The 14,034-nt window shown below is 34.1% G+C and overlaps 1 protein-coding gene across 5 annotated transcripts in view; it reads right to left on the bottom strand.

Moving 5' to 3' along the window:
• The window catches only part of dpr1 (defective proboscis extension response 1), a 491,277-nt gene that overhangs the window by 199,393 nt on the left and 277,850 nt on the right, over positions 1 to 14,034 (bottom strand). For all 5 annotated transcript variants that reach the window (XM_076534437.1, XM_076534442.1, XM_076534438.1 and 2 more), the window contains exon 3: positions 9,391 to 9,601. In XM_076534437.1, the coding sequence (XP_076390552.1) occupies positions 9,391 to 9,601 (211 nt within the window). The remainder of the gene's footprint in view (positions 1 to 9,390; positions 9,602 to 14,034) is intronic.

The following is a 14,034-nucleotide window of genomic DNA, read 5'->3' as shown; positions in this document are numbered from 1 at the left end:
CTATCTCGCTCACTTGAGAGACGTTTGCCAACTGTCATTGTTTTTCGCCTAATTGGTGTACTCGATCGCGAGAGCCAATTGTTCCGAAAATACGAGTGAGGCGTCCATTTTTCTATTCTGACCAATCGGAGCTGTGGCTCTTCTAACCACGCCTCCGCACGCGCCAACTAGTAGGTTGTCATCGATACACTGTTCATAGTTTAGTGGAATACAGTTTTAATATACAATTTTTAATATGGTGTAATTATGATAAAATCATAGTCAAAATCATAACAATACATCAGGTATATAAAGTTTGCTAATAATAAATTATTAATATTTGACCACGTTGTATTAATAACATATGTTAAAAGTATTGTTCATATGAAATTCAGTAAAATATTAGTTTTTTCTTGATTTTAAACAAAGGAATTTTTACTGGTACATTTCCTGGAAAAAATTGCAGTTAGTTAACTATGGCAAGCCCAATTTTACTGCGTTCATTTTATTAAATTTTGAAGTAATCATTGGATTGAAAATAAAATCCTATACGAAACAGTTTTTATTCAGTTTACAGTTTGAACGCTGGATTCTGTCCGGTCTCCATGTTTAAAGAGATTTTTCATTTTAGGAAACGGAATTTTAAAAATCCGACTGTAACTTTTATGTCAAAATTTTAATTGAAATGCGTTCGAAAAGAATGTTCGCAAACATTTCGTTTTACAGGTTAGAAATACGGTCTGCTGGAGATTTGGCAGCCTGGAAGTCTGGAGATTTGCCACATTGTTAAAGTGGAAAATTTTGAATATGGAAATGTGGAAAGACAGAAAATTAAAATTTAGGAATTTGATAATGTGGAGAGTTGGTAGTTTGCTAATTTGGAATACTTTTAATATGCAAATTTGGAAAGGAAGAAAATTAAAATTTGATCAGTTGGAGATTTGCTAATTTGGAAGATCTTTAATATGGAAATTTAGGAAAATAGAAAATTCAAATTTGCGAACTTAATAATCTGGAAATTTAGTAAGGAACTTAGAGTTTTATTAATTTGGTCATTTGGTAATTTCGTAATTTACAAAATTTAATAGTTTGGTAATTTAAAATTTGGAAACATAAAAGTTAAAAAATTTTTTAATTGTCAAGTTCTTTAGTTTAGTAATCCAGTAATTCATAATTTGAAAATATAGAAATAATAAATTTTCCAGTTGTCAAGTTCTCTATTTCACTAATCTAGTAATTGAAATTTAAAAAATATAAAAATTAGAAATTTTCCAATTGTCAAGTTCCTCAATTCATTAATTTATTCATTCAAAGTATAAAAATAGAACAAAATTTTCAAACTGAAACGCTGTCTCTCCATCTAAAATTAATTACTCCACCCAAAAATTTATTACTCGATTACTGATTATTTCCAATAACTCCCCAGTAATTAACTAATATATCTGCAATTTCAAACTATATGATAAATCTAAAATAATAACACACATCAAATTTGTCCTCGTGTTCATTAAAAGTTCCAATCACAATAATATCTAAAAACAAAATTCCAATATTTCCAAATGTGATATAAAACTCAATACACTCCCACTAACTTTTAATCCACCCTAAAATATATTTCAGGTCTGAAAAACTTGACTTTAAATCGGTCCGCTTAAATGATCGAAATTTAATAACCCCGGTGATATTTAGCGATCGAATCCAAAGGGGGTATTTAATGGCAGTGTAGAATTTCCGCGCAGAGATAGGAGTAATTTATTTACGAGACCACGCATCGAGTAGGCAGGCATCACAGCATGATTCCGCTTTCAATGAATATCGGTCAACCAAGCATAATATCACGATCAATTACGCAATCTGACGTACCAAAGAGAAACCGCTATGCCAACTGATTCACTTGTGAATTAACAATGGTCGAACTTTCAATGGTGCCGTTTATACCTCAAAACAGCCCCGAGAATTCCATTTAAATGGCACCTGTTTCAGGGGAATATTATAATATTCAATTTCTGGATGCGGTTGCGATCCTGGTAAGCCGATGCTTCCCACACTGGCTCGTTTCCAGCCTGAATCTTAAAGGGTTGACAATCGAACGTGCAGAGACAGAAAGATTTTCCACCTTGGATAATTCTCTGCAAACGTATTCTGAACTCATTCGCGAATCTAATAATGTGGAATATTTTCCGTCGCTGAATCCTGTCTCGTTCGCGATGTTTTTGATCTACTTGGAAACGAGAAAGTAATTCTATTTAATTAAAACTGCTGCTCTATTCTGTAGTGTCCTATTCTTCTTCTTGAACTTCTCTCTTCGGTAGCCTGTGTTTTATTTGACCACGCTTTGTTGACGCCAGTCGAGTATTTTTTTGATGTCAAGAGACCTTCTTTAATATTCTCTACATTTTTTCAATTTTACCTTGCAAATTTTTTTGCATAATTTACTCTTTAATAACTGCTGTGTTTCTTGGATAATTTTCTCTTTAATCAGATCTGTAGAGTTCTTTAATTTGCTTTTTAATCATTTCTGCATATTTCTTTGGACAATTTATTTTGCAATGAATTTATACAAATTTTTTAGACAATTTATTTTTCAATAATTTTATACATATTTTTTGGACAATTTATTCTTCAATAAGTTTATGCGTATTTCTTTGGACAATTTGCTCTTCAATAAATTTCTGCATACTTTTTCGGACAATTTACTCTTTAATAACTTCTGAACATTTCTTCAGATATTACAAACTACATCACGTAATAACGAAGCAATTATGCACTTTATGTACCGAACATCTCCAAAATTGCACGCAATCATCTTTCAGCAACATCAAAATTCTCGACAACGCGTTCACCTTTCGCACACATATTCTCACACGCACACACCCAACCTATCCTTGACACCACAACACCTAATTATCAACGTTCCACCCTTTCCAGCGTTTCATGTCTTGCACCGCGAAATCACGATCAGATCCGATAGCATCCTCCAACCGGAAAACATTAACCCTCGTCTCGAACGGGTGCATCATCCCTAGTGGCGGCTTGCTTGACAACCCGATGAAAATGCTAATTAACTGGCGTGGATTTGGGAAACAATAACGGTGTCAGCCGGGCTGGACAAAAGCAAAACAACGGACCCCGTTCGTGCCATCCTTCGAACATTATGCACGCACGAGTGCAACCATGGGGGTTTAACGGGGATTGGTTCTGTGCAAGTCCATATAATACCCTATGGGGACAAATTGTTCGTTTATGACGAACAGGAGTAATTGCAAGATTTAACATAAGATTTTCAATGTTGTTAGTCTTTTGAAGTGGGAACGGAGGTATGTATGACATATGTGGGTACCTACGATGTATGTGTGCGCCAATGACATATATGGATACCTATGGCATATGTGTGTACCTATGACGTATGTGTGTACCTATATCATATGTGTGTACTGAGGACATATGTGTGTACCTAGAACATATATGTAGAACATATGTGTGTACCTAGGACATATATGGGTACCTATGACATATGTGTGTATCTATGACGTATGTGTGTACCTATAACATATGTGTGTCTGAGGACATATGTGTGTACCTATGACGTATGTGTGTACCTATAACATATGTGTGTATTGAGGACATATGTGTGTACCTATAACATATGTGTGTACCTAGGACATATATGGGTACCTATGACATATGTGGGTACCTATGACATATGTGTGTACCTATAACATATGTGTGTACCCAGGACATATATGGATACCTATGACATATGTGTGTATCTATGACATATGTGTGTACATAAGACATATGTGGATACCTATGACATATATTAATTATTTCAAGTTTGTAATTATTTTAAGTTTGTTAGTCAATTTTCCAAACATTTGATGTCAAATTTTAAGTCAAACATTTGATGTCAAATTTGCAGTCAAATATTTGATGTCATGTTTGTCGTCTGATGTCAAATCAGTTTGTGTATGACCTTGCAAAAAATTGCAAAATGATTGAAAAGTACCTCTAATTTTAAAACAGAGTCTATAATACGCCCCTTAATAGAATATCATTCCCAACATAAAAACTGATAGCAATCCAAAAATAAAACGACACTTTAAGAACATCTGACACTCGAATAAGTTCGATTCCGTACATCACACTATAAATCCGTAAAAATACTTCCCCGACAATTTCTTGCAACATCTTCTATATTTGAATCTCTAAAACGTCTAACGTGGCTGTCGTTCCGTGCTCCAGCAATGAAAAAAGTTGGCGCGAAATAAATCTTCTTTCTTTTGGTGTGTCGAGCGAACGGTCGAAGTCGTAAACCATGGACTCGATGGCGAAATCAATTTTACAAATCCGTCGAGCAAAAAGCGCAGAACGAAACTTTACGCGTACAGGATAAAGCTCGAGAGATTTGCTGGTCTGTGAATTCAGATTGTTTTAGGGAGGAACGTGCTTAAGTTTAGTTAATAGCTTCTGGTCCTCTACCGGTGATAATTTAAACAGTATTGGCAGAATATTTTTTATTTCTCCACCAATAATGATTACTATGTTTTGTATGGGAGGTATATTGTTTTCAGATATCATTTGTTTTAATAGATGGCGCTAGTTTTCCTTAAATTTAAAAAGTTCCATTGCTTTTCCGACATACTGCATAAATTGTATAGCAGGTTAAGTATATATCGATAAAAAAATTACCACGAAACAGCAAAGAAATGTTGTAAGAATTACCAAGTTATCAGAAGATGTTCCAAACCCAGCTGAGCCTGTCTGTTCTCATCTCCCCGTCCGTGTCTACAATTATGACTTGCCAGAGCTCGTTTATCTCGGCAAGATTTCGACGTCAACGCCTGTCCCGGCGATTCCACATCCTGCAGACGAGCTACAGAAATTTATTTCAGTTTCCTCGATCGCGCGGAAATAAATTTGCGTGGACGTCGCCGATGGAGGATCAGCCACCTTATTTTTTATCCTCAGACGATTTTCAACGGATTGCGGCTTTTTGCGAGCGATGTAAGCTCGGATTTCGAGGCGCCTCGAGCGTACGCGGATTTCCGATGCATCTGCCGGGGATTAACGCCATCGAACTGGAGAAGATAGGTGTCTACAGACGATATTATTGTTATTCGACGACGGATTTCGTTTTGTACGTGGTATTCATTGCGTCGCACGGATTACTCTTGGATAAAGTCCCATATACTGTCGTGTACTCAGGGAATGGGATAAGTGATGTAATAGGCAAAGGGATTTAATTTCATGGGAAGGATTTTGTACTGACTTATGCATATCATCTGACGGATTTATAAATTGTAAATATTTTGTTATTTCATATTGTTATTAGGGAGAATATTCAAATAACATAGCATGCTCCACTTATAGAATTTCAGTCTTCGCTTGACTCTTCAATGTCACTGGCTCAAATGAATAAAAGTAATCAAACATATCCCTGTACATCCCACAAACATTATCTGATGAATTTTTCTGTACAGTTTACATTTTATAATATGAAAAGAACATTGAAAATATTGATAAAATTATGCAAATACTTGTATATTTGTATATCTGCATACTTTCAGATATATCATTAGTTCTACACATAATGTATTATAATAAAATACATTCATATGTAGGGTTGATATAAAATTAATTTCGAATAGAACTTATGATACCTACTTAAAGGCAAAAGTTTCCTGAAAATTACTGTAACGTTTCAAGTAACTGGAACAAGCTACACGTTTAAAGTGGCTGGGGATAGAAACTTATGAAAGAAAAAGTTAAATGGCATAAGATGTTCTATACTTTTACTATTTAAACTTTTTGTAAGTGTAACGGTCTACGTACAGAATGTAACTATTTTAATATAAAAATTGATTAAATAAGAAAAGGAATAAGTTGACTTGGGTTATTAACTATTTTAACTAGTTGCAGTTTGTGAACTTGACAAATTTAATATTATATAATAACATTTAATGAGAAGATTACATAATCCAAAAGCGAGAAAATACAAGAAACATAGAACAGTTATTAAAAAGAGCCAACTAATTACTTAATTTTTCTGGTTTGAAATAACTTGTACTTCCTGTCTAAAACTTTGACAGAACATGGCGACAAGACTGGTATGTCTTTCGCAGATTAGACACACGCTAAGATAAGTGAAACGCGGTAATATCGTGTCTTAGGGCAATTATCACGAATTACAGAACACGATTTCCAAGTTGGCCCGAAGGGTTCTCTAGCTTATAACAACGAGTCACGCTCGTGTCGCAAACTGTGGTCCGAAAGTGACAAACCAAATGATATCCGTGAAATAGACAAATGTTAGAGCAAACTAACATTTCACCTAAGCCGGAGATGGTTCTGAATACGGAGAATTCTAATATTTAACAAGAAGTAATTTTACATTCACATATTAATATTTCTCAAATTAAAAATCATAGAAATTATTTATCGTCAAACTAGGTTCAATTGGACCTAATCAGTTAGACCTCATCAGACCCCACTAAGATTCAGTACGTTTCTAGTGATACTTTGACAGTTAGTTGCTTCATTTGTAGTTTCAAATCAGTCTTTAACCACAATAGTAATAAGACCTCAGTCATTTCACTCTAGCGAGTATTTTTTTACTGTTAGTCACATCTGGAACCCTTAACCTTAGCAGTAGAGTGTTTCGTTTCCAGTGAACTATTCGTGTCAAGGTACTAACGCTTTTATTACTTGCTTAGGTCACTGCAAGTAAACCCAGACACACTTCATACGTTGCCCACATTTCCATCTCCGCCCCAATTTTATCTAAACCAATAGAAAATTAGAAACTGTTTTCCCTCGGCAATGTCACAAAAATTCTACGCCCACTCCGAACTTTTGTACACGTAAAAATTCTTCGAAGACACTCTCGAACAAACAGTGATCAAGTACGTTGCAAAATAAACTAGTCGTTCAAAGTGAAATTCATAGAGTCCACTTATATTCACTCGTATCCTAATGATTCGTCGTTTAATCGTCACTTAATATTGCTGACGCTGTGACGCTCATACACTTAGTTCTTAACCCTTTGCCTGATGATTTATCAGGTGCTTTGGAACTAACTGATCACAGCTACGCTATTAAAACAGGGAAGAAAAGTTGAAGTGTTATATCAATTTTGTATTCGGCAATCCTTGACCATGCAAATTATAAATGGACTTAAACTACAAATTGAAGCGTATTCAAAATTCAAGTAAGATTTGGCAAGTTTCAAGCGTGCAGATGTGGGTTGATTGCGTCACGTGTAGCTTCAGTGCATCATATGTAGCTTGAGTACGTCATATGTAGTTTGAATACGTCGTATGTAGCTTGAGTGCGTCATAGTTAGCTTGAGTGCGTCATAGTTAGCTTGAGTGCGTCATATGTATCTTAAGTGCGTCATATGTGTCTTAAGTGCGTCGTATGTGTCTTAAGTGCGTCGTATGTGTCTTAAGTGCGTCGTATGTGTCTTAAGTGCGTCGTATGTGTCTTGAGTGCGTCGTATGTGTCTTGAGTGCGTCGTATGTGTCTTGAGTGCGTCGTATGTATCTTGAGTGCGTCGTATGTATCTTGAGTGCGTCATATGTAGCTTGAGTGCGTCGTGAGTAGCTCGAGTGCGTCGTGAGTAGCTCGAGTGCGTCGTGAGTAGCTCGAGTGCGTCGTGAGTAGCTCGAGTGCGTCGTGAGTAGCTCGAGTGCGTCGTGAGTAGCTCGAGTGCGTCGTGAGTAGCTCGAGTGCGTCGTGAGTAGCTCGAGTGCGTCATATGTAGCTCGAGTGCGTCATATGTAGCTCGAGTGCGTCATATGTAGCTCGAGTGCGTCATATGTAGCTCGAGTGCGTCATATGTAGCTCGAGTGCGTCATATGTAGCTCGAATGCGTCATATGTAGCTTGAGTGCGTCATATGTAGCTTGAGTGCATCATATGTAGTTTGAGTGTGTCGTATGTAGCTTGAGTGCGTCATATGTAGTTTGAGTGCGTCATAGCTTGAGTTGGTAAAATATCATTTGCTGTGCTGCAACACAATACTACGTAAAAGCAGCAAATGTATTAATATGTTTTCAAATTTACAAATTATCGTAAGAAAACTCCTTATTAGTCAACTTTTTCCAACTTCAGATTGCAGGCACAATTTCTGAGACTGTTAAGAAAAGTATTTCAATTTGCATAGCGGAAATAGCCTTGAAATGGTTATTTTGAACTCTCGGTCGGAAAGAATAATTGCAATTTCAGAAATTCTCATTGTAATTTCAAGACCCGCGTTCTAACAACGCTGAGCGGAAAGGTGGACATAATTTGCTACAAGCGTTGCCTTCAATTTCGCAAGAGAACGTCGAAAGTTTACGAGAATTCGGTTGCAAGTTGCAAAGTTATTGAACTGAGAAGATTAAGTTCTCGCCCTGGCAGTTATGCCAATATTGAAGTTCGCCTGTTTATAGCTTGCCTTAATTTCAGTAACCGCTATCAAAGTATCTTGTTCGCGGCTTCGTGTTTTATTCCGAGATTGTCGGGCGTCAGATGCACAAAAACGATACCGTAACCACAACGGAAACCACGTTTGCATTAGACAATCTTTGATTAAATTTTGTTCAATTCATCATTCACGGTTCTTGCATTTCTCTGCGTAGAAACTTTCAAATTTCTATATTTTATAGATCTCAAATTGTAAAATATTAAAATTTGTAGATTTTAGTTCGCAGGTTACCAGATTTTTAAATGGTTACATTTGTAAATTTTGTGGATTTAGAATCTCTATGTTTTGAAATTTTCAAGTTGCCAAATTTGTGAATCTTTCAATTTCTAAATTTTCCAAATTCCAAAATACCTAATTCTACAAATTTCTAAATTTATAATTTTCCCAAATCCCTATGCTTCCAAATTTTTAAATTGTCAAACAGCTATGTTTCCAAATTTCTGAACTTTCAAATCTCTAGATGCTCAAACTTCTATAATTCCATATCCTTCATCCCCAAATTTATAGATTGCGAAGTTCCTTAATTTCCATACCCCTACATTACCATATCTAATGATCCCCAAATCCCTAGATTGCCACTCCCCACGTCACCACATCCCAAGATCCCCAAATCTCAATATTTCAATTTCTTACATCACCACACCTCACCTTCCCCAAATCCCTGAATCTCCATTCACTACATCACTGTATCTCAAGATCCACAAATCCCAAAATTTCCACTCCTTATATATTTCCATCTCACATATCAAGATCAAATCTTGAACCAGAAAGATTGTCTAATGTAAACATAACATAAAAGAACAAAGTTGCAACCTGTAGTACATAAATATGGAACCGACAATTTTGCCAGTAGAAAGTGTTACCCAAACCTTAGGTAAGGTTTAGTAAGAAAATGAAAGCCACATGGCGTTATATGGCCGTGTGAATAATGCAGAATGCACTCACCGATCACGTTGAGGCTGTAGTTCAACGACATCTTCGGCTCCGTGCTGACCTGGCACTCGTAAACCCCGGAATCTCGTTGTTGAGGAGATTTGATCTGCAGTGTCCAGTTTTCGGACTTCTGGGGATGGTTCACCTGGAACCTCAGATCCGACGTGTACATCAAAGTCCCGGCGCTCAGGATATGCATGTCCCTTTTACGCATCCAGGACACCTGTAAAATAAACACCAAATATTTTGTTATGTTGTAAACTTCATTAAAAGTCAAGTCTTTATGGATTTTATTGAAAGTCAAGTGTTATAAACGCTGCTTGCAGGGATAACAGTTGAGGTTTTCAATTTTATGGGCCCAATTTTGTTTCTCTATTTTTAAAGACTATTGTGAATTGATGTACAGAAGTGCATTAAATTCTCTGTTAACTAAAATATTGCTCACAGAAAAATTCATTATAACAATTTCTGATAAAAATTAACTTTTTACTACTTCTTCATAATTTTATATAATACGTATGTCTTACAAAGTTAATATGACAATTGTCCTTTTATTTACAAATTTTATTACAGTGAAAAGTACTTTCTAATAAGCTTAACAAAAATAAGATCAGTTTATAATAAGGAATTTGAGCGAGTAATAATTGTTCCCATTTGTTTTAAATAAATTAAGATTTTCTCAGTAAGGAAAGTCACCCTTAGAATTGTTCCTAAATTCTAGCTAGGCTTCTTTTTATGTAGCAGTCGTACGCAAAGTGGAACTTGTTAATTAGTTCCGTCGTGCAATTTATAAATTGTAAGAAAATTGTTGAAACAGCGTAGGTTTTAATACACCCTTAAACTATTCACAAGAGGATTACTCGAAACGAACGCGTTCAAACAATTCTTTTCAATGGGTTTCTGTTTTCACAACTGAGAGATTTTATATTTGCATTTCCCTTGGTACTTGACCTTTTTCCACTTCTCTTCTAACTAAGCGGGCAAGATTTGGTGACCTAAAGCGAAACTTCCTTTTCAATCATAGTTCATGATATTCAATTTTCAAAAATTTAGGAGCTCAAAATTTGGGTGATGAAAGGAGTTTTAATTGTGGGTGAAGAACACAGAATTTGGAGTCACGTATTTTGTATTTACACTTCAATTTTTATAGCAATAATTTGTTGAATTATAAAGAAAATTTAGATTTATTTGAATGCATAAATACGTATACGGGGTATTACCTGTAACGCTACTCGTTAAAAGTAACACCCTACATATTTAATATTCTATTAAATGTTATAATATTTCATTTTATTCGCCAAATAAAATATTGCATTTGTTCGATTTTGTATTTATCATTAAACATTGCCATTAAATAAAATATTATTTACAATTTATAATTATATTATATTGTAACAATACATAATTTATTCATCAAATAACGACGAAAAGATGTTCAGTATCGTTATAGGAATATTTCATTAATTCCAACATACTCGCTCTGACTTCGAAAATTAAATGAAGTCATGTAAATAATTTAATAATACCACGCCGTATAACAGAACAATTCCAATTTATTAATATTATTTTAATTTAATTATATGCATTCTACTGTGCATACTCTGTTCCCATTTCAAAATGCAACCTCTGCTTTATAATTTCTACAGAAATATTACAATTTTCATTAACATGATACCCAAATTTTATTCAATCAAATTAGTAAATACAATTAATGAAATCATAATTTGTACAATTTTTACGTCAGTTTTAAAGTTCGTTGAATTTATTAAAAGTTATTGTTTAAGTTATCTACATTTTTGTGTTATTCTGTAATTTCAAAATAAATTTTTTGTTTGAACACGTTCAAAAATATTTTATTTTCATTTACTATAATATATTTTCTCACAATACAACATTAAAATTTCTTCCATCAAATTCTAAAAATAAAATTAATAAAATCGCACCTTAAACAATTTCAACATAACAATCTAAACATTAGTTTAATTTCTAGATTACAAATTCGCTAGATTTCAAATTCCCTAAATTTTAAATTCCCTGGATTCCAAATTGTCATACTTACAAACTCCCTAGATTCCAAATTTCCCATTCCCAAAATTCCTTAGATTCCAAATTCTTATAATCTCAAATTCCCTAGATTTCAAATTCCCATGGTCTCAAATTCCCTAGATCCAAAATTTCCCAGATTCAAAATTTTCTACGCTCAAATTCTCTAAATTTGAAATTCCCTAGATTTCAAATTTCCACGATCCCAAATTCCCTGGATTCTAAATTTCCAAGGCTCCAAATTCCCTAAGTTTCAAATTGCTAAATTTCAAATTCCCTAGATTCCAAATTCTCATAATCTCAAAATCCCTACGTCCCAAATTCCAATATGGTCGTAAATTCCCTAGGATCCAAATTCCCATGGTCTCAAATTCCTTAGATTCAAAATTTCCCAGGTTCCAAATTTCCTACGCTCAAATTCTCTAAATTTGAAATTCCCTAGATTCCAAATTTCCATGATCCCAAATTCCCTGGATTCTAAATTTCCAAGGCTCCAAATTCCCTAAGTTTCAAATTGCTAAATTTCAAATTCCCTAGATTTCAAATTTCCCATGTTCCAAATTTCCTACGCTCAAATTCCCTAGATTCTAAATTCCCTAAGTTCCAAATTGCTAAATTTCCAAAATTCCATTTTCTCAAATTCTAAAGGTTCCAAAACTCTCCAGGTCCCATTCAATATAACAATCATGTTGGGTTATTGCGGTAATTAATAAAGTATTTGATTAGTTTAATTAACTAAAACCTATTTAATGATCTACTAACCCAATTAAAAGTGTCTATATTATTAATTAATATCCCAAGATTGAATACATGAAAAATCACTGTTAGACCTACGTATTCCCTTTAAAGACAAGAACGCCAGAGGCAATCTTTTCCTCAACCTGAAACACCACTCGCACAGCAAGATTCATAGAAAATTTATTTCCCCCGTTGACGATCTTACGTGGCACGGTAATTAATAAAGTAAATTGTTGTCCGTGCAGGGTCATAAAATGTCGCAACACCGGAAACTGCTCCTGACCACGGACTTGGCTACGGTATCGTTTCATAATTAATTTCGCCACTGTACTTTCCCGCTCACGTTGCACGAAACTACAATTAAAAGCGTTTCGGACGTTTCCTCCGCGAAAAGTTTTTCCACCCTACACCAATTACCTCAGGTGACCACACACAAACACACACGCGAACGGAGACAATGCAAAATTTAAGGTGGTCCACAATGCGAACTGCATCCTGAACCGCACGCTGTTTTGCGTGTGATTCGGAGCTGGGTTTCCGGACAAATGACAATTAATCCTGACCATTAATTAATGGCCGCGGTCTACCATCAATTCGGGGGAAAAACGGGCTGCGCGAAAACCTGATTTCGATGCCTCGACAAACAGTTCAACAACTATCGCCATCACGAAGCTAGGTCGAAGGTGAATTAATTGGAATTTGCATTGTTTCTAGGATTTTAGAAGAATTTCTGAACTCGAGTAGGATAATATGTTTTCTAGTAATTTTCTTGTAATTTATTGTGAGATATTAGTAGTACAAGATAATACAAGAAATACTTTGTTATAGATATTATAAAATATTATAATATAAATATGTGATTATGATTTTATGTTTGAACTCACATTCATTTTTGAATTTTTGGTGGGCAAATTTTATGATGTATGAATTCAGTAATTTGTGAATTTTTAGTGAGCAAATTTTATGAGGTTTGAATTCGATAATTTTTTAAATTTTGGTGAGCAAATTTTATGATGGTTGAATTCAATAATTTTTTATTGTTTTTGTGGTGGAAGTCTGTAATATTCAAAGTTAATAATTCAGGAATTTTTTACGTTCAAACTTTGTAATATCCAATCTCAAAAATTTCTGAATTTAATACTGAAACTGTGTAATATTGGACCTCAGTTATTTCTGAATTTTTAATATTGAAACTTTGTAATATTCAAGCACATTTATTTCTGAATTTTCAATACTAAAACTCTGTAATACTGGAACTGATTAATTTGTGAATTTTTAATACTTGAATTATGTAATCTTCAAATTAAATAACTTCTGAATTTTTTATGTTTAAAGCTTGTAATATTCGACCCCAGCAATTTCTGAATTTTTAATATTCAAGCTTTGTAATATTCAAGCTCAATAATTTGTGAATTGGTAATACTAAAACTCTGTAATATTGGATCTCATTAATTTGCGAATTTTTAATATTTAAACTGTGTAATCTTCAAACTGAATAATTTCTGAATTCTTCAAGTTTAAAGCCTGTAATATTCGACCTCAGTAATTCCTGAATTTTTAATATTCAAATTCTATAATGCTGGACCTCCTTCATTTTTCAATTTTCAATATTGAAACTCTGTAATATTCAAGCACTATAATTTTTGAATTGTTAATATTCAAAACTTTGTAACATTCGTACTCATTAATTTCTGTATTCACTTAACATCCTAACCTACCATTTTGAAACATAAACTTGTGCAAATATCAGAATACATATTCATACACTATCAAACACATGTATCATATAAATGTATCATATAACAGCTCTTACTAAATTCACCCAACTAAATTCAAATAAACTTGAATTAACCTGAAAGCTGAAGTAAACCTACC

This window comes from Megachile rotundata, chromosome 8 (genome assembly GCF_050947335.1).
Source record: "Megachile rotundata isolate GNS110a chromosome 8, iyMegRotu1, whole genome shotgun sequence".
Classification (NCBI taxonomy): domain Eukaryota; kingdom Metazoa; phylum Arthropoda; class Insecta; order Hymenoptera; family Megachilidae; genus Megachile; species Megachile rotundata.
Note: the sequence above shows the minus strand (reverse complement) of the source record. Positions and strands in the feature narration are given on the sequence as shown.